The sequence below is a fragment of the Moschus berezovskii genome, chromosome 27, assembly GCF_049115385.1.
Source record: "Moschus berezovskii isolate FMDL1 chromosome 27, NW_MosBer_1.0, whole genome shotgun sequence".
Lineage (NCBI taxonomy): Eukaryota > Metazoa > Chordata > Mammalia > Artiodactyla > Moschidae > Moschus > Moschus berezovskii.
Window position 1 is genome coordinate 42007165 of NC_142486.1, and position 20849 is coordinate 42028013.

At 54.2% G+C, this 20849-nt stretch overlaps 1 protein-coding gene across 5 annotated transcripts; it reads right to left on the bottom strand.

Moving 5' to 3' along the window:
* Positions 1–536: 536 nt before the first annotated feature.
* FAM234A (family with sequence similarity 234 member A) lies at positions 537–20848 on the bottom strand. Of its 5 annotated transcripts, none has more exons than XM_088832834.1 (13): positions 20757–20848; positions 9861–9912; positions 9273–9570; positions 4734–4853; positions 4347–4538; positions 3539–3669; positions 3209–3341; positions 2936–3083; positions 2492–2632; positions 2203–2278; positions 1943–2098; positions 1562–1664; positions 537–1475 (listed from the first exon to the last, which is right to left on the bottom strand). In XM_088832834.1, the coding sequence occupies exons 3-13, from the start codon at positions 9535–9537 to the stop codon at positions 1264–1266; spliced, it is 1677 nt and encodes a 558-aa protein (XP_088688960.1). In that variant the 5' UTR covers positions 9538–9570; positions 9861–9912; positions 20757–20848; the 3' UTR covers positions 537–1263. The 5 variants fall into 5 exon arrangements, with proteins under 5 accessions (XP_088688960.1, XP_088688961.1, XP_055264974.1 ...); XM_088832835.1 differs by having other exon boundaries at positions 9303–9570; positions 9865–9912; positions 20757–20842; XM_055408999.2 differs by having other exon boundaries at positions 2936–3065; positions 9865–9912; positions 20757–20842.
* Position 20849: the final 1 nt, after the last annotated feature.

The window sequence follows — 20849 nt, forward strand, 5'->3', positions numbered from 1 at the left end:
TGACCCCTGGCCGCTGGCACACTGTCCTGAGGCCTGCATGCTGCTCACTGCCTGGAGCAGGCTCCTCTCTCTGCAGTGTGGGCCCTGCTCTGGGCCTCGGGGGCTCCGTGGCTTCTCACAGGGACAAGGGATGCACCCCTTCAACTCCAGCCTCGATGCCCTGTCTGAGGCTTTTGCAAGGAGAAGCAGAGCTGGTTCTGGAAGCAGGCTTGTTGTCTTAAGTGCTTTCAGTAAATTCCTGTAGGATTCCCCACAACGGTCCCATTGCTTTGTGCCCAGACCTGCATCTCACTGAAGCTCCTGCCTGGGTTCCTCCTGCTGGATGGCTGGGGAACTCCCCGCCTGTCCCAGAGGGGTAAGTGCGCCCACAGGCCAGGCCCCTGCCCTGCTCTGGGTAAGCAGGGCAGGGTCGCACACCCGAAACGCACTTGGAGGCTGTGCTGGACGCCCCCCACACCTGGTTGGCCAGTTTGGGTGCTGGACGCCCACCCCCCGAGACGGACTTCCCACCAATTCAGCAGAGACATAGGCACATATAGGGCTTTCCCAATGGTGCAAAACCAGTGTTTATTCTGATTTCTCCCCGAAGTGCCCAGGGCCATCAGGCTGCGTGCTCCTGTCCAATTGTGGCAGAGCCCCGCAGCACCAGGAAGTCTGGGGCGAACAAGGCACAGAGGTGACACCAACTGGGGTGGGGGGATGTCCCAGCACCAGGAAGGAGGGGCCGCCGGCCACAGTCAGGGATGCAGGGACCCCTGAGGGGCAAGGAGCCCTGGTGTGTATCCAGGGGTGCACATGGAGCCAGGTATATGCCAGGCCAGGTCCTCAGGGCACTCACAGCTCCTCACGGCACATTCTTCTCCCAGGCCCATTCCTCGTGGCCCCGTCAGGGGCTGTCTGGGTAACTCACCACAACCATGTGGGGGTCTGGAGTGGCCTACCACCCACTGAGGAGCCGTGACCCAGGGAGACAGTGCGGAGAAGGCAAGGCTCAGACGGAAGAGGGAGGGGACTTAGTAGGCTGTGTCTCTGGCCAGGCGTGGAGGGGCAAGGGTGAGCTGCTGTTGGCCTGGACCCTGCCCAGGGAAACCCCAAAGGGCTCGGATGAGGGACTGAGTGAGGGTCTGAGTGTCCCTGGGGTGGCGGGACCTGTGCAGAGGGTGTGGCCAGGTCAGGGGTCAGCGCGCAGACTGAGTCAGTGATGGACCGAAGTCGCGGGACGTGGGACTGCAGCGGCCTCCTCCCCGTGGGCTGTCGGCCTATCTAGGCCTCACTCCGGTACCGCAGGCGGGAGAGCCTGTCCCGGATGGCCTGGTCGCTCTCGGGGCCACCCTCGGCCAGGCGGACCACCCTGCCGCCCAGGACGAGGTCCTGCACCTTTTGTTTGGTCACGGAGACCAGGCCGGGCAAGTTGGGGCTGGCTGGACCCGTCAGAAGAATGCAGGCAGCGTGGCGGCCCGGCTCCAGCAGAACCACTGTAGGGACACAGCAGTCAGGGCGGGGGGCTGGCCAGTGCGGGCCTCCTGCGGCTGCAGGCCCCGGCCCACGGGGGCGCACTCACCCTGGAAGGTGACGATGGGTGTGGAGACGCTGTCAAGCTCCAGCAGGACGCTGGGCAGCGTGGGGTGGAGCATGTACAGGCGGCACCCGGCGGCTCTGGGCTCCTATGTGAGTGTGGGGTGGAGGGTAAGGCCGATGCTCATGACCGAGGCCCCACCCGGAGCTGTGTCCACCGGGGTCCCAGGAAACACCAGCGCCAGCTCTGCACCTACCTTCTGACCCCCTTCCCTGCCTGACCCTCCTCGGGGTCTTCCAGCTGCTGCCTGGCCACCCCCGTCTCCCAGCCCCCCTCGTCTTTGCCTACCCTGGGGGATTCTGTCTCCTTGCGTGCCCCCAGCCTCTGGGTCTGCCCCACGTTGTCAGCCAGGACCCAAGACTCTACCGTCTGGTTGGAGTCAGTCGGCTCGTGGATGCCCCAGAAGAAAAAGGCGGAGCGGTGGTCTGCGGTGGGCAGGCTGGCGGATGGCGGGTCCCCAAGGAGGCCTGGAAGGGCCTGGCTCCATAGGATGGCCCCGGAACCGAGGTCCAGGAGCAGCACCTGTTGGGGGCGGAGGACAGGTTGCGGCCCTGAGGGCAGCTCGCAGGACCCTGGTCCCGCTCCCAGCTGCAAGTAAAGCTGAGGCCAGAGGAGGTGCTGCTGACCTGTCTGTCAGAGCCGGTTCCGTTCTCGATGAGCACGGCTGGGGTGTCGGGTTTGTACTGGCCGAGAACAGGTTTTCTGGAAGGAGAGCAGAGAGGCAGCTCATGCAGGGCCTCTGTGAGGAGGTGCCCAGGATGGGGGTGTGTCAGCGAGGAGGGGCTGCTGTCACCAGGGGGGTCTCAACCCCCCCCCCAGCAGGGTGGCACCAGGTGACAGGCAGTGGCGTTGTCCCCAGGTCTCTGCAGGGGGACAGGCTGGGGGGGCCCGGCTCCCTGCAGAAGGACCCCATACCTCAGGACCTGGGTTGTCCCGAAGGTCCACCTGGGCGTCAGGTCCTGCCCATCCAGCAGCACGCAGGCGTCGGCACTCACAAGAAGCAGGTCATCGCCCACCTTCCCCGGCACGTTCATCAGGTAGCGGATGGCCCCCGAGCTGCAGGGGCAGAAGGAGTGGGACGGGGCCCCCGCAAGGGTGGGGAGGGATGCTCTGCGTCCTCTCCTCCCACTCCCCAGCGTGCCTGTGGGGCTCCCAGGGCGCAGCCTCACGTTTCTTGATTCTCCAGTTTCAGGATAACAAGAGACCCTCGCTGGATGCAAGGACCAGCAAGCCCGGGGGTACCCATCTTCTCCCAGTTTTTATTCCATTTCTATGCGACAGGTTTCTGAGTTTGAGCCCAGGGTGACCCTAGATCCCTGGCACACGGCCTGTGCCCCCATGGCTCCTAGCTCCCCGCACCTGTGCACAACCAGCCTGTGCGAAGCAGCACTGAGCATGTCCTCCCAGAGGGGGTCGCTCTTGAGTGGGCTGTCCCTCCTGCTGACCTTCTCGTACAGGCCCTTCACGGAGCGGCTGCAGAGGACAGTGCCTGGGAACACAGAAAAGCCTGGTCCCCCATCAGCGGGCGAGGCCCTTCCATCCCTGGAGGCATAGCCAGCCCCACACCCGCCTCCACCTGGGTGCCAGCAGGCGCGTGAAGGAGGCCATCCTGGGGCCGGGGGCGCCACGTACCGCAGGGGACGAGGACATAGTGGGCCCCTGCCCTGGTGACGTGGAGGATGGAGCCGCTGGTCCCGTCCACACCCAGGCTGTCCGGGGGGCTGACCTGCTGCCCAGTGCCACCCGAGTAGATGGAGCCATTGACCTGCAGCATGCGCGGAGGAGACGGGGCTCAGGCTGCCAGTGGGGCATCCGGGGCGGACGAGGCTGGGGGACGTGGGGCCGTCTGCGCCGTTCTCAGAGCTGCGCCTGTGGCTCTGGTGGGGAGCGCACTCTCTGCCAGTCTCAAGGCCCCAGACGAGGCCCTGATGGGGAGGCCGCACAGCTGGGATGGGACAGTACCTGGTTCTCTTCCTGGATGAGGACCAGCAGGTCTGGGGCCCCATCGGCATCAAGGTCAGGCACGCGGAGCAGAGGGCTCAGGATGGACGCGTTTCCCCCGAAGCTGCTGGGCTGGCTCCACAGAGTCTTCCCTGAAACGGAACACAGGACCCGACCCAAGCACTGTGACTGTGCCCGCAGGCACTGTCAACAGTGTCCTTCTGGTGGCAGGCCCCTCCTTTGCCCGCATCGTGCTTGCAGGTTGGCCGGTGTGGACCTCCCCTTCCCGGGTGGGCAGGGCCTGGCTCACCGCTGCTCTCTGGGGTCACACACGTGCACACACCGGGCAAGAATGAAGTTGTAGGCTGGCAGGGACCCGGGGACTGCAGGTGCTAACCTGACGGCATCTGACCCAGGTACAACCTGCCCGCGTTCGTATTTAGACATGTTCTTAAAACATTTCCTCTTTATTTTCCTGCCTGTCCTTAAAACCACAGCTTATAAAGCAAGTGCCACCTTGGACCACCCTAGTGTCAAGGCACAGGATTCCTCAGGGCCTTGGAAAGGGTCCTGGGCCTGTTGTCTTTAAGGCGCGTATGTGCCTCGGGGCTTGAGCTGGACCGGCAGCACACCCTGCTCCCCCCGCCCCAGGTGCCCGCAGCCGCACTGGAGGGGAGGACAATGGAGTGTGACTCCTCACGGCCCCCAGGCCTCTGCCTTCCCTCCTGTCCAGACTTGCTGCCCCTGGGGAGGGCGAGCTGACCCCTGCGGAACGTGCAGCCCTGAGACCCTCGAGCCTGGGGGGAGCCTGCTGCAGGGAGCAGCCCACCTGTGAGCGTGTCCACAGCGATGAGAGGGCCGGGCCTGCCGAGGATAATGCAGGCAGAGGGCGCTGTGCTGCCCCTGGGCTGAAGGATGCCACACTCCACGAAGGCCCCGTCCTGGGCCACAGGCCTCTCCCAGAGGATGCTGCCGCTGGCCCCGGACACAGCAGCCACAAAGGTGCAGGGGCAGGAAAAGCCTGGAGGGAGGGGAGTCGCTGGCTGCAGCGTGACCCTGGGCCTCGGCCCCGAGCCCCCGGGGGTCAGATGGGAAGGGGGCAATGTCGGCATGTCCAGGCCTTTTGCTAGCTGCCTCCCCCAAACCCCGAGTGGGCCAGGGGACCCCCTCCTCCTCTGCAGGGAGCGCTCAGCTTTGGGATAAAAACAAAACGTACCTTCATCAGCACAGGAGAGGCTGGAATTGCTGCGGCTGCTGTTGGTGTTTTTATAAAGAAAGAGAATATCCTGGATCTTGTCCTTGTTCACGTCTTCTGTGGCCAGAAAGTCGTAGGCAACTGGAAAGGAAACACCAGTCACTTTCCCAGGCCAGGCCTGGCGTGCCCCACTCTGTGACATGGGGCCGGAGCTGGGTGCGGCTGCGCACGGAGGAAAGCAGGGCAGTGACGCCTCCGTGGGCTGGTGACCCCACGCCCTCCAAAGGGGGCATCAGGTGCTAAGGACACCTGGGCAGCACCTTCTATCAGGGCCGAGGCCTGCCCTAATTAGCCTGAGATCTGGAGTCCACACTCGCAGGGGCTACCCCTTCCTCCATTCAAGGACTCAGATGACAAACTACATGCTTTAAAATCTGACATCTAACGAAATGAAATGTGGCCCTTACCTCACTCTGGATACAAAAATTTCCTTAAAATGGATCAAAGACCTAAACTGAAGAGCCAGAACTATAAAACTCTTAGAAAAAGAAACATAGGGGTAAACCAACAAAAGAAACAGCACAGGCGACAAAAGGGAAGAACAGGTAAACTGGACTGGATCAGGGGCACTGTCAGGAGAGGGAGAAGAGAGTCACAGAAGGGGGTGAGGCGTCTGCAAACCGTGCATCTGAGAGGGAGGATCCAGAGTGCACAACAACAAAACAACCCAAGTCAAAAATAGGCAAGGGACTGGGAAAGATGTTTTTCCTAAGAAGATGTACAAATAGTTCATAAACTCACAGAAAGACACTCAACTTCACTAGTAATAAGGGAAGCACATCAAAACTGTGAAGAGACACCATCTCCTACTCATTAGGACGGCGATCATGAAAATAAAAGAAAACCGGAGTTTCCAGCCCGGAGCCCTCGTCCTGTGCTGCTGGGGATGGAACATGCGGCAGCTGCCGTGAAAAACAGCCCAGCAGTTTCTCAGAAAGTTAACACAGAATCAGCCTTAGCTCCAGCACTTCCATTCTTTGGGTGTACAGACAGCATAAAAAAGCAGGGACTCAAGTACTCACTTGTACAGGAACGTTCACAGCTTTGTTACTTACAAAAGCCAAAACGTGGAAATACGCCAGGTGTCCATGGGTCGAAGAATAAACAAAATGTGATCCATCCATAAAACAGATTGTTATCCACCCATAAAAAAAGAGCGAAATTCTGCATCAGGCTGCAGCATGGATGAGCCTCGAGTGTAGTCAGCCAGTCACAAAAGACACCCCAGCCACAAAAGACACCCCAGTCACAGTCACAAAAGACACCTCAGTCACAGCCACAAAAGACACCCCAGCCACAAAAGACACCCCAGTCACAGTCACAAAAGACTCCTCAGTCACAGCCACAAAAGACACCCCAGTCACAGTCACAAAAGACACCTCAGTCACAGCCACAAAAGACACCCCAGCCACAAAAGACATCCCAGTTACAAAAGACACCCCAGCCACAAAAGACATCCCAGTCACAAAAGACACCCTAGCCACAAAAGACACCCCAGCCACAAAAGACACCTCAGTCACAGTCACAAAAGACACCCTAGTCACAAAAGACACCTCAGTCACAGTCACAAAAGACACCCTAGTCACAAAAGACACCTCAGTCACAGTCACAAAAGACACCTCAGTCACAAAAGACACCTCAGTCACAGTCACAAAAGACACCCTAGTCACAAAAGACACCTCAGTCACAGTCACAAAAGACACCCTAGTCACAAAAGACACCTCAGTCACAGTCACAAAAGACACCTCAGTCACAAAAGACACCTCAGTCACAGTCACAAAAGACACCTCAGTCACAAAAGACACCTCAGTCACAGTCACAAAAGACACCCCAGCCACAAAAGACACCCCAGTCACAGTCACAAAAGACACCTCAGTCACAGCCACAAAAGACACCCCAGCCACAAAAGACACCTCAGTCACAGCCACAAAAGACACCTCAGTCACAAAAGACACCCCAGTCACAAAAGACACCCCAGCCACAAAAGACACCTCAGTCACAGTCACAAAAGACACCCCAGTCATAGTCACAAAAGACACCTCAGTACAAAAGACACCTCAGTCACAGCCACAGAAGACACCCCAGTCACAGTCACAAAGGACACCCCAGCCACAAAAGACACCCCAAATGCAAAAGACACCTCAGTCACAGCCACAAAAGACACCCCAGCCACAAGACACCTCAGTCCAGCCACAAAAGACACCCCAGCCACAGAAGACACCCCAGTCACAGTCACAAAAGACACCCCAGTCACAAAAGACACCCCAGTCACGTGAGGGGCTGAGCACAGGCTCCCCCCAGAGATGAAGCAGCACAGAGGGCAGGACGGCTTAGGCAGGGAGGCGGGTGGAGAGTCGCCCTGTATTGGCCACAGAACTTCTGAGATGACAAAAGTTTTGAAAAAAGCGATGATGGTCACGCGGTCTTCTGAATGAATGTCACTCAGTTGTTTACTCTAAAATGGCAATTTTTTTGGTGATGTGCATTTTACCACAAAAATAAAACTGAATAGCAGACATAAGACTTTCAGAATTAAGTGGTGAAGAGCTTGGCAAATAAACCGTCTCCTCCAAAAATAACGGTAAATTGAGACAGAATTGTGAAAAGCTCCCATTTCAGGACTCTGGGAGCAGACTAAAGGCACACATTATTGGAGAAGCACTGATTGTAGACACATAACCAGAGCACTGGGCTGCCCACCCTCTGTCAGCCGGGGACCACACGGGGAAAGATCAGAAAGCAGCAGCTTCCTGCCAGAGGGACTGAAAACGCGTGTACCCTCTGGGCAGGCGGGCTGGGAGCGCAGGCAACTTCAGAATGGATCCCAGGGCTCAATGGCAGAGCGAGAACTATAACGGGAAAACCCGGAGAAAATCTTCATGGTCCTAACTTAGGCAAGGAGTTCTTAGACACCAAAAGCATAATCCACACTAAATAATGGGTACATTTGATTTCATTGAAATTTAAAACTTTTGTGCTTCAGCAGACACCCTAAAGAGAATGAAAAGACAAGCCCCAGATGAGTCACACATATTCGCACATCATATATGTGATGGAAGACTTGTACCTGAAAGATATTAATATAAAAACCTTAAAAATTTGATTGACATATATTTGATTAACAATGTTGTGTTAACAATAAAACGATCATATTTTCAAGTGAGCGGAAGATATGAATAGACGCTCACCACAGAAGGAATAAGACCAGCCAATAATTCACGTGAACATTGCCAGTCAACAGGGAAACGCAAACCACAGGGAGATACCACTTCCCACCCACGAGGAAGGCCACACGGCAAAGACCACGACGCGTGTCGGTCAATGGGGACATGAAACAGAGGCCTGGAAGGGACCGGAGTCAAACCAAACTTAGTGTGAGGTTCAACAACCCTGTTCCTGCCGCTCTTCCCAAGAAAAACAGGACGCATCCACACAAGGATTTGTACACAAATGTTCATAGCAATGTTATTCATGAAAGTCAGGAGCTGAAATGATGCAAATGGTCACTAGCAGCTCAGTGGATGATCACTCTGTCCACACAAAGGAACATGCGAGCACACGGATAAACTCGTAGGAGAAGCAAAGATGTGTCTTACAGGATTTCATTCACATGAAATGTCCAGGACTGGCAAGTGCATGCAGACAGGAGCCGGTGGTGGGGACAGGCCATGGCGAGGAGCCAGGTAGGAATGAGGGGACGGTCTCAATGCTGGATGCAGAGACAGCTGCCCAGGTATCAGGCCTTCAACTGACTAAAAGTCACCGAGTCATGCGCTCAACACAGGTGGATATTATGATACATGGCTTATCTCTCAGTAAACCTGACAAACATCACCACAGAAGCACGTTACTGCTCGCTCTCAAAATTAGGCACCAAATTCTGAACAGAACCGACTGTAAGTGGGGCTCATGGAAGAAATTTCCCTTATTCCACCAGAAAGTGAAAGTCGCTCAGTCGTGTCCAACTCTTTGTGACCTCATGGCCTATACAGTCTGTGGAATTCTCCAGGCCAGAATACTGCAGTGGGGAGCCTTTCCCTTCTCCAGGGGATCTTCCCAACCCAGGGATGGAATCCAGGTCTCCTGCACTGCAGGCGGATTCTCTACCAGCTGAGCCATGAGGGAAGCCCTATTCCACGAGAGAGGGCTTCGTCTGTTCAAAGAAGCGCTGCTAGACTGAGCACGCAGGCCCTGGCGCGGGACAGACCCGGCGGGCAGGGACACGTCCAGGAAGCCGATTCAGCTGAAGGCCCAGATCATGGGCGCTGGACGGCAGGGTGAGCTGGAGCCCATCAGGAGGCCCGTGGCCTGGCTCTCGCCTTTGGGATGGTCTTCTCTGCGTCTATTCTGCCAGATGCTCTCTTGCTAGTATCTTTTTAATTCAGGAAAGTAACCACACGGGCCCCTTTCTTTTCCCGACCCCACCTACCATCCCTAGGGCACTCCCATTCCCGAGACCCGAGGGCACCCAGGGTCCCTCGGCGCCCCCGCCGCCCACACCTGCCGTGTTGTAATCGACCCTCCACATGCCCTGCGACGCCGGCCGGTCTGGACACGGGATGATGAAGGAGACCACGAACACCACGAGGAGGCAGGCAAACAGAGAGAGGAAGAAGGCTGCAGTCCGGCAGCGTGAGAGGCGTGTCTGCGGGGCCGGTGCCCCACGGGGCTCCTTTCCCGCTGGGCCCCCCACGCTCTCCGGCACCTTCCTGTTCTCACTCTTCAGCGGGTGGATCTCAGCCTCCAGGTCCTTGCTGTCCGTCATCGTGTGCACATCCCTGAGTTCACCTCCCGGCCACTGCGGCGGCGACAGAAGGAGAGGTGGTCAGGAGCTGGCGTGGCCGTGGCCCACCAGCCAGGAGAGGCAACAGACAGCATCAGGGCTCCTCTGGAGGAGGGCTCTGAGCCGGGAGACCGTGGTCTCAGAGGCAGCAGGCACAACGGCTCCCGCCTGCTGACCCGGGTTAGGCCAGCCAGGCGAGACTACAGCAAAGCACAGGTTAAACGTTAACCATGAATTGAGGCACCTCTGACCACCTCCCACCTGCCCGGAGACAGGGCCAGACCCTAGGGAGGGGCTGTGCTTACTCACGGTGTGACCTGGGCGTTGGGCGAGACCTGCTGGGGCCTGCGTCCGTCCCTGCGAAAGGGAACAGCGTTGAGGAGGCTGAGGCTTAGAGTGCTGAAGACACGGAGTGCACAGGTACAGCTTCTGACACACAGCGCAGCAAGCTGACTGTTGCTGGAGACGAGGGTGGGGGCCACCTCCCTCCTTCCTGCCCCCTCGCCAAGTGCTCCAAGTGTGGGCAGAGAGGGAACCCGGGGAGGCTGGCTTGGAGAGCACGGTGCAAAACCATTCTGAAGAGGTGAACCACAGACAGCTGCAAACCACCACCAAGCCCCGAGCTCTTTGTTGTGTGAGAAGGAAACACACTGCTGTTATTTTAGTTTTTGGCCATGCCTCTTGACACATGGGATCTCAGTTCCCCTGCCAGGGATTGAACCCGAGCCCCCTGCAGTGGAGATAAACCACTGGACTACCAGGGAAGCCCCACACTTCTTTCTTGTGTAAGGCCAAGTATTTGTTATTTTGATCCTTTTTAAACAGCCAAACCAGCATCCTAACGGACACAGCTCACATTGAGAGGACGCAGGGGATCACAGGGTCTGAGTGGGTGAAATGCTCATCTGCAGGGAGGCCCTGCTGGAGGTTAAAACCAGGATGGTGGACGGGCTCCCACGGGGTGGGTCAGGGAAGCGGGAGGAGGCCACAGAGAGGGCCGATTCCCTGTATAAACTTTTGACTTTCTCCATTTAACAGCTTTTCTCTATTTATATAATAAAAACCTATATATACACCCACTAGAGCGGCTTTAGTAATAAAGTGAAAAAATGTAGGAGTGCAGGGGGAGGTGGGGACCCTGGGTAAACAGTGCTGTGTGGCAGGGGGGTGGGCATCGTGGCAGCTGCCGTGGAGGCGGCCTGGCGGCTCCTCAGATGGTCAGACAGGGGGCAGTGGTCTGCCCAGCAGCGCCACTCCTGGGTGTCCCCCCTGGAGACCCAGACGACCTGCACACAGACACTCAGAGCTTCATTGTTAGAACAACCCCAGCACGGGTCTGCCCACGTGACGGAGTATTACACGGCTGTGAACACTCCCTTGGTGAGACTATGCAGACACAGTCACACACTGAATGGCTTCATTCAGTGTGTCCAGAGCAGGCAGCTCCCTTGAGGCGGAAAGTAGGTGAGTGGGTGCCAGGGGCTGAGGAGGCGACTGCTAGCGGGCGCTGCTCTGTCCTGTGATGTAACGACGGCTGTAGACCTCGCGTGTGTACTAAACGTCACCGATAGTAATGTCCATGTTATGTGGACATTGCCACAACTTAAAAACCAGACGTCTGCGCCTTCTCCTCAGTGTTGAGACAGGAGTTTTCACATTGTGAAAAGGTGAGCCTGTCAAGGAAATGAGCCTGACACAGGAAATGGAGCAAGGCTTGTGACCAGGGCCTCCTCTCAGCCCAGCATCTGACTGCGGGGAGGAGGGGGGTGCCAGGAGAGAGGGTCTGGGAAGCCGGCCCACAGACAGGTCATCAACACCGGGCGTTTCAAACAGGCGCCCTCATGCTGGTAGGTTTACCTGTTTTGCCAAGTGGTGGGCATTTTCAGCCCTGCTTTGGCATCTGGAGCAGCAGCACAGCTGTGGGAGTCAGGGTGGGGATGCTGCGCCCCCCACCCCGGCCACAGGTACTTGGGATGCGGCCACCTCCCAAGCTCTGTGTCCCTGACCCTGCGGGCAGTTCTCATCAAGTATATCAAACCCAGAAAAAGTGAGGCGACTAAAGTATTAAATGACACTGAGCACAATGCTGTCCTGTGGGCATGGCACAGGAATGGTGTGGGGCCTGCAGACGGCGGGGACGCACAGGCATGGTTGCTGGGAACCTGCTCTATTGTGAGCTGAAATCTGCCTCCCATGACCAGCTTCCGGCCCAGATTTGTGCTGTGGAGTCACATCTAATCCCTCTTTTACACGTAAGCCTTCCCAGCGTCTAAAGACCATTAATGAAAAACCGTGTACAGGAGGCTACCGCCTGCCCCCAGAGCTGCAGCCCATGACAGGTGCAGGCCCTCTGGTGTCCTGTCCAAGGTGCCGGTCCAACCTCGCTACACCACCCAAGGTTCCTGTTTGCCAAAATACCGCAGCTAATGTTGGTAGAAACAGAATTTGTTGGAAAGAAGTTGTTGTTTGCGTGGTTCAGTGACTAAGTCACGCAGACAATGCCAGAATTGAGGGGAGCCGGAGAGCCAAACTCTGAAATTGGTGGGCACCGGGGAGGTGTCTGGGGCTCGGCCGGCCCACAGCCAGGGGCAGTCGGGGCTGGCACCAGGCTCTGCCTTGGGCTCTCTCAGTGGGATGCTCCTGGGGCAAGCTGGTCACCCCTCCGGTTGTCCATCCACTGTGGACCGCCCACCCCCTGGGCCAGCCCCGTTTCCAGCCCCGCACCCTCCCACCAGGGCCCTGGAGGAGTCCAGAGACAGCACGGCAGGCAGCATGGACAGACTAGTCCCATGTAAGCACATGTCACGTGCAAGGCTCTCCATCCTGCTGTGTAGCCACGCAGGCCCCAAGCCTCAGGTCACGCCTGTGAGCAAGCCGCAGGCCACCGCCCTCACCTCAGGCAGAGCCTGCCTGCACAGAGTTTTGATACTCGGGCCAGTAATAAACCGCTCCGGAAAGTGAAATACTGAGCTCTACCTCGCAGTGTCTTCGAGAGCCGTTTCAGCTCCTGTGAGGTAACAGTGCACCGGGGTGGGCCAGGGCCAGCTGGAGGCTGAAGCAGCGCTGGCCCTAAGCTCTGCTGCCTATCCCCCTTGGGAGCCAGAAGGCCACACACCGCTCCCTGAGTCAAGAGCTCACTCTAGTTACTCTGAATAACTTTTTTCCTTTTAATCATTAACAGAGTTCAAGTTAAAGATATTTTGTAACAATACTGTGCTCCTTCCTGGGGAAGGTTTGTGTTCTTAGGAGAGAAACCTTACCAAGTAACAAGACTTGACTCACCTGGAAACAAGCTGGTTGCACAGAGGGAAGACTGGGGAAAGACTCTAAACCACTCCCTGGACTCCTCCTCTTTCCTGGGTCCCTACAGGCCAGGCGGGGCTCTTGTGTCAGGTGGGGGGTTCACATGCCCATGGCACTGCCGCCGCCCCCGTTCTCAGACACAGGGACAAGGGAGCGTGTGTGGAAGAGGCTGGCGGCCAGGGGGAGGCGGGTCTGCGCCATGGTGTCTCCGACACCACGCTGGACGTCACCACCAGCTGGGGCCAGCCCTGCGAGCTTTCTTTAACATCTTGTGAGCCTATAATTAGTTCCAAGTACACAGTTTAAAAAATAATAAAGAAGGGGGGTCAGAGCTCCCCTAGTGCTGGCGCCGCCCTGGAGCTGCCTGATTTCGAAGCTTCTGCTCCAGAGTCAGAGAACTGTTTGTGCTTTGTTCTGCTTGTTCTTGGCAGAACATCAACCACAGTGGAGTTTCTGCAAAGACCTCTGAGAAGAGCCAACCTCCACCCTGCCTATTTCAAACCAATCATCGCTTTTCTGCAGGCCCCTCACGGCAATCACTTCCCTTCGCACCATGGGGAGAACATCCCTCTGGTTCTCTGCTGCTCACATACAGTGAGTCCCCGAAGAAGACAGCACAGGTGCCTGAGGTCCTGAAGGGCCTGCCCGGGCAGGAGGGGACCCTGTGAGGGCGTGGCAGGGCTCCAGGGTCCCCAAAGCCGAGGGCACACCTGGACCTGGCCTGGGCACCCACAGCACCACTCACAACTGAAGGCGCTGAGAGTGGCTCAAGGTGCCAGCCTGACTGACCCCTGAGCCTGGCAGATGCAGAGTAAAGTGCCCAAAGTCTCCCTGGAGCCGAATCAGTCAGTCGGTGAACCCCAGGCTTTTTTCCGGTCTGTTTCAGATCGCAGCTGCTCTGGTTCAATTCCACACAAAGAGGGAATCAGAGAAACTTAACAGGATGGCATCACCAACTCGATGGACATGAGTTTGAGTGAACTTTGGGAGTTGGTGATGGACAGGGAGGCCTGGCGTGTTGTGTGATTCATGGGGTCGCAAAGAGTCAGACACAACTGAGCGACTGAACTGAACTGAACTGAACAGGTCTTTTGCCTCTAATACCGCAATGAAGCCTCTGCAACCCTAACCCCAGAACGAAGCCCAAACCCAGGTGTGTTGATTAATTAGCCCCTCACCTGCCAACACAGGAAAGACCCACAGCCCCCCACCGACCGGCTCTCAGTAACGGGCCCGCTGGAACCTGGGCACGGAATGCATATTTTCTACATCAGCAAAACTCAATGTGGAAGCCTTGTGTATGCATCCTCATCAGCATAAGGGCAACAGATGCTGAAGGACAGCGCAGCCCACGCTGGGCACACAGACACCGAGGGAATGAAGCCGCTTTCACCTCAAATGGGGCTTCCCTGATAGCTCAGCTGGTAAAGAATCCACCTGCAATTCAGGAGATCCCGGTTCAATTCATGGGTCAGGAAGATCCGCTGGAGAAGAGATAGCCTACCCACTCCAGTATTCTTGGGCTTCCCTGGTGGTTCAGCTGGTAAAGAATCCACCTGCAATGCGGGAGACCTGGGCTCGATCCATGGGTTGGGAAGATTCTGGAGAAGGTAAAGGCTATCATCACCTTTAGTGTTCTGGCCTGGAGAATTCCATGGACTGTACAGTCCATGGGGTCACAAAGAGTCAGACACAGCTGAGTGACTTTCACTTTCACCTCAAATAACAGCTGTTAGGATACAACAGAGACAGAAAAGATAATAAAGGGCAAGGCCCTGAGGCTCAGCGATTTGAATCCTGACCTCATTTGCACCCCTGTCCTTTTCTGTCATTTCTAAGCAGCTCTGGGACTTAACGACAGAATTCAAGCTGATTCACAGGATTTTTTGTCACTGGGTTATTTTTCTCCTGACGCTTCTGAGCTTCCCAAATAACTACGAAAGTAAACCAACAGAAAAAAGAAATAAAGGGGAAAGTGAGAAGTAAGAAAGAAAATGCATCAAGATGTTATCTGCTAAGGTAAAATGTATGAGTCTAAGAAGCACCTGCTTGAGATAAACATGCAATCACTGTGTGAGGCTTTTCAAAGCCACCCCCCGCCCACCGCCTCCAGCACTAAGGAGCCTCACCCAGCTCCCCTGGGCGTGTCTGCTCAAGGCCAAACCTGTGCTCCCGCCCAGCGGGGAAGGACAGAACACCCAGCAAGAGTTTAACATTTGGAGGGGCAAGAAGAGGCAGTATTTGGAGAAAAGAAATAACTCCTTTTCCTCCAAGAGTTCTTTCTCTGAGAAGAGTTAACTGAGTCAGAGACAACAGAAAAGTAAAAAATAAAAAAGCCTCACCCTAACTTTGTTTGCTGGATAACGAAAGCACCAAGAGTCTAACAAGGCAGAGGGAGAATCGCCCCAAGAAGGACCTCACAATTCTACATGGATTATGAAAGCAGGGGGTTAACTTTTTAAACTAAAATTTGGTAACTTTTTTTGGAGAGATCATTTTAGAGGAGTTTAATAAGAAACAGGTCCCCCACCCCCTGCCCAATTTCAGAATGTTCAAATGTACAGCATTCTTTTTTTGGTTGTGCAGAGAGGCTTGTGGGATCTCAGTTTCCCAACCAAGGATCAAACCCATGTGCCCTGCGTTGCAAGACAGATTCTTAGCCACTGGGCCAAAAGGGGAGTCCCCACAGCATTCTTTTAAAGAAATTTTCAACCTACGAATCAAAGAGGTCAGACATTGAAAATTAAGCACTTCAAACAGAAAGGCTGTTTGCATATTTTTAAAAATTGGCTTAAAGTAACTAAAATTTTTGTTTAAACTGCATGCCTTAAAATCTTAACTCTGGTTTTAGCTGAGAATTTTGAGAACATGGAACCACAGTGTGCTCTGTGAGGCAAGAAGGAAGGAGGCACCCGCTGGTATTTGCCCAGAAGTCCTGGTGGAGACACAGACCACCTCCCTCCATTCACGCAGGAATAGCTGCTTCTATTACTTGACCTTACTAGGGTGACAGCATCACAAAGCAGATATTATTTTAATCAAAGGTAACTGTGAATTAGAAAACATGAAAAACATGTAGAGAACACTCAGAAAAAACTCTGATTATAGATTAACCTCACTCTTTTAGCTTCACTAGTTATTGAGAGAAATCAAAAGGATTTTGTCACTGGATTAAACCATGAAAAGGTTTAATCGAGGACTGATCAGGTCCAGCGAGACTCTTAAGGCGCGGGTGAGGGAGGAGCAGGCTTCTCTCGGTGGGAAGCTCTCCCCCTAACTCACACTCAGCAGGGTTATATTTCAAAGGGACAGGGATCATACAGGATGGAACACACAGCATCTGATCGTGTGTCCTCTGGGCACACTGCCTTTGCTCACTTGGCCGTGCTGTGACCTGACCAGTAAGGGGGCTGGTTTTCAAGTCTTCTGGGGGGCTGGGTCCCCTGCCAGGAGGCCCTCTCAATCCTCCGAGCCTCGGCTGGACCGCGTCAAACCTCAGGAAGTTTTGTGTGAGCCCCATGGACCGGGCGGGCCACCTTCCACCGGAGAACTCGGCCTTTTTCTTTCAAAGCACCCATGATACTCCTCCTACAGCCACTGACCAAAGGCTGTTTTAGGGTAGCCAGACTCCCGGTGCCAAACACACGGCAGACACTGGGTAAGTGTCAGTTACATGGGGAGAAAGCTTCATTCAAGAGCTTGTCTTGGTGCTCAGACCTCCTGACCTGTAATCATGAGTCCACCTTACAGCACAAGTACCACAACGTGTGTCCCCAAAGCCAGCTATGGCAGACATAAGCAGTCTAGGAATGTCTTTACATCAGGACTGCTCCGACAGCATTCAACCAGAGGCATGCATGTGAGAGACGCCCACAAAACCCAACTGGGCAAACTGGGTTTTTGGCTGAGCAAAGCAGAAGTCAGACAATGCCCACTTCAGTGTTCAGTTGTTACAGCCAAACAACTATTTCCTCTTGTCACTAAGCAAATAATCTCAAGACAAAGAAGATGCCCTTCATCATCTTTCAAATGAGGTCAAATTTTAAGATCATTCACAGTTCCCAGATAAAGACAAGTGTTTCACGGGCAGATCAGTGCTTAGGGACCAGACCTCAGCAAAATTCCTTTCCTTCACGAGACTCAAGGCCTCACATGTCAGAGGGGGTGAGGGTGGCTGGAACACTGCCTAAGAGTGAGCTAAGGAGGACTAGCCACCTGCATTTCAGATGAATGACTATTACACAGAACAAGGTTTTGCAAATTTATCCATAAAATCACAGGGAAGAAGCCTTTTACCTGAGTTCTAAGACAGATTTAATTTCCTCTGATTTCCCCCACAAACCAGTGTTGCTTCTTGTCCTCACATTAGGGAAGGCAAAGCTTTTAAGAAGATAAAGAATAACTCTTATTTGATCACCTTTCATCAATCCTATAAGTTGGTCTTCACTTGAATTTACTTATTTTTTAAGTTTTTGGCACACAAACGTTTAGATGTTCGTGAGTGCAGAGAGCACTAGCCCCATCCTTCCATTCAGCCAGTTCAATGGTTTCTAACAGAGCGATAGACCGGCACTCTTCTCGACCATGCCCCACCTCCAGTTTTTAAAAAAGTTGCTCCAATTCCGGAGACATGCCATTTGATCTCTCAACATCTGCTTCCTGGTTATTCATTTAGGAATCAGTGTTCTTCTTCTTCTTTTTGGACACCATATTCAAATTCCATGAAGGATTTAACACAGTGAGAGAGGGAACAAAATTCACTGAGTTTGTGGGTTTTATAAAGACGGATTTTGAGTGAGGTATCCAGTACATTTTGAAACAACCAACCAACCCTGTAGATTCTGACTTACCTCTTGAATTAGCTCTTCCTACTAACAGCAACTACTTCAGGTCACACTTTCATAACTTCTCACTTGGATTTCTGTAGCCCTCTCAAATCTTGATTAAAAAAACCTGCCTTCATGCTGCAAGAGACATCTTTCTAAAACATCTCCTGATTATGTCATTCCCCTGCTTGAAACTCTTGACCAACCCTTCACAATTTGCCTGCAGGTCTTTTCACCACCTGGCTCTTGCCGACCATCTCTCCCCAAACCCTACACCGAGCATCTGTTCCCTCAGTTGTAAGGCCTTAAACACCCACTCAAACCAGACCACCCCCTCCATACCCGCCACTGCTCCTTACTCACTGAGCCACTGGTGAGACCTGCCCCAGATGGCAGAAACTTCAGAGATATCCCTTCTTTGTGGCCTTTGTTTTCCCAGGATAAAGCACAGTGCACGGCATAAAATAAACACACATGTTCACCTGTCAATAAATGTCCAATTCTTCCTATGCTCTCTCTGTAAACTTTTCTTGGAAGAGTAATTCATAAACGCATTTTTTGTTGTTGCTGTTTTTCTTTTTGTGGGCTTTTTCATAAATGCACTTATTAACAGTTTATTTTGAAATATAAACTGTGCAGGAGCAGGTGACTTTTAAAACCTGGTTTGAAATACACAGCATGTATCAGATGTCGGGTCAGTTTGACTACCTGACATCTACTCCTTCTCTCTATAAGCGCACCTGGATTTTCTCTGGGTAAATGCACTTTTCCACAAGCTGACTGTGGTTCTGGTAACTCTGAGGAGAGCTCCTTCTCTAGGGTTAGCTGTCCGTTAGCTAACAGGGGTTAGTTAGCTAACAGGGGTTAGGATCCAGCTGGAATTACAGAGAAGAGGCACTCTTCCCACAGGAGTGGTTTTAAAATAAGTTCACAAGCTCTCTGATGTGCTTTCCTTCAAGATGAAGTCTTTGAGGACCTTTCTGGCAGTCCAGTGGTTAAGAATTTGCCTCTCAATGCAGGAAAAGTGGCTTCGACCCCTCGCAGGGGAACTAAGACCCCATAGGCTGGAGAGTAACTAAGCCCGAATGCCACAGCAAAGACCCAGCACGGCCAAAAAGTAAGTAAATAAATAAATGCCTACTCTGCCCCTTAAAACTTCCCTGAAACACTTTCCTTCCCATCATGACTACCCAGAACCAGCCAAAATTCTGCTTAGACCGGGGCTTCCTAGATATGTTAAAGACCCACCAGATACATTCTAGGCATATCCAATATACCTTGGTCGTATCGTTTTTTAAAAGAATAAAAGGTGAAGTCTTATGTGCTTAGTGATGCTAGCAGGATAGAATGTGGCAGAAAAACCAGCAAAATTGCAAAACAAGTTCATAAAGGTGTGGTGGCTTCACCATCCTCTCCTCTCTGACGTCCTGCTTTGAGGCGAGGAGGATGTGGGCCCTGTGCAAAAGCCCCCCAAGCTAGCATATTAGGACTCCAACCAACAGCCCAGAAGGCACCGAGGTCTTGAGTGAGCACGCTATCCTGGAGTCAGAACCTCCAGTCCCAATCAAGACGTTAAAGGACTGTGGCCCCAGCCAGTATCTTGGTTGCAACCCCATGAGAGTCCTTGAACGATAATCACCTAAGTCACTCCTGAATTCCTGACCCACAGAAACTGATAATAAATGTTTGATGTTTTAATACATTAAACTTTGTGCTGATTTGTTACAGAGCAGCAGATAACTAATACAAGCAGGTAGGACAGAGTCAAGAACCTGAGAAGAAAGCCAACACATAAACAGATTAAAGAGCTATGTGAGAAGGTGGTGGTACTAGTGAGACCCCATGTGCCATCATCAGGTCCTGATGGTCTCATTTAAGCTGCTGGCCCCATCTGTTTCTGGTCCCCTGGACATTCCTAAATGAAAGGCACTGGAATCCCTCCAGAGGTTGAACTAGTTTTAATAGATACTTGACACTCGAAGCCGAAAGCACTAGAAGCAGTGCAACAGGGGCTCAGAGAACTGGTAAAATGCCCAAGCAAATCTCCACTTGGTTGCTAACAGGGCCATTTTCATTTCACCCTTTCCTGCTCCTAATTTAGCTAACTTATTGTACTTACTATCTGTATCTTCCCATAGAATTGAAGCTCCTTGAGAACAGGAATTCCTTGATAAGTGCTAAATCCTCAGCACAGAGAACCAGGCCTCACCCCCCCACCCACCCCACACTTTTTGAGTTCCCTTGAGCTGCTGTAACTGCAGGCTCACAGTCAAAGTGCAAGAAAGGAGGGGAGAGGTCTGGGTGAGGCTCAGGACATCAGCAGCCTGAGTGAGTGAGTCGCTCAGTCGTGTCCTACTCTTTGCTCATGGACTGTAGCCTGCCAGGCTCCTCTGTCCATGGAATTCTCCAGGCAATCAGCAGCCTCGGAGGAGGCAAGCCCATCGCACAAGCTCCTCGGCTGAAATTATAGGGTTGCAAGGATTTGCCTGTCAGTTCCCAGGCAGTCAATTCACGGGGGAGCTGGAAGTCTCACAGACGGACAGCGTTCTTCCTCCTTTCCAACTCTGCCTTGCTTTTGCTTAGAAGACCGGCTGCAGAGAGCGATCACCCCATAGATGAGTAACCGTCAGCTGAGCTTTGGTTACCGGGCCGGTCGTCTGACAGGCGCTGTCCTAGTAACAGAACGTGGATCTCTGACAGTGGCGAGCTCACGGACATCCTGTCTTAGCATATTTTAAAATCACTCCCAGGCAACCCATGAAGCAATGGCTGGCTCGCCTCCAGAGCAGCTAACGAGGGGTGGGAGTTAATCCTGTCCTGGGGGAAAAGCGCGGCTGAACTGGAGCCCGGGCTGCGGGAGTCGGATCTGCTCGGAGCGCCTCCACCCACCGGGCGGCGCGGACACGCGCGGACCCCAATGCCGGGCGGTGGGCGGGAGCACGATCGGGCCCTGGGGGCTGGGGTCTCCTGGGACCCCGCGGCGGCGCGGACACAAGCTGCAGGCAGGGAGGAGGCGGACCGCGCGAGCCCCGCGGCGCGCACGCGCGAGGAGGACGAGGACGCGCTACTCACCTGCCGCCGCGCCCTCGCGAGGCTGCCGGAGCTGCTGCCTCGCCGCTGCAGGCCGCACGGGCCCGCCTCTGGCGTCACTTCCGGTCGGGTGGG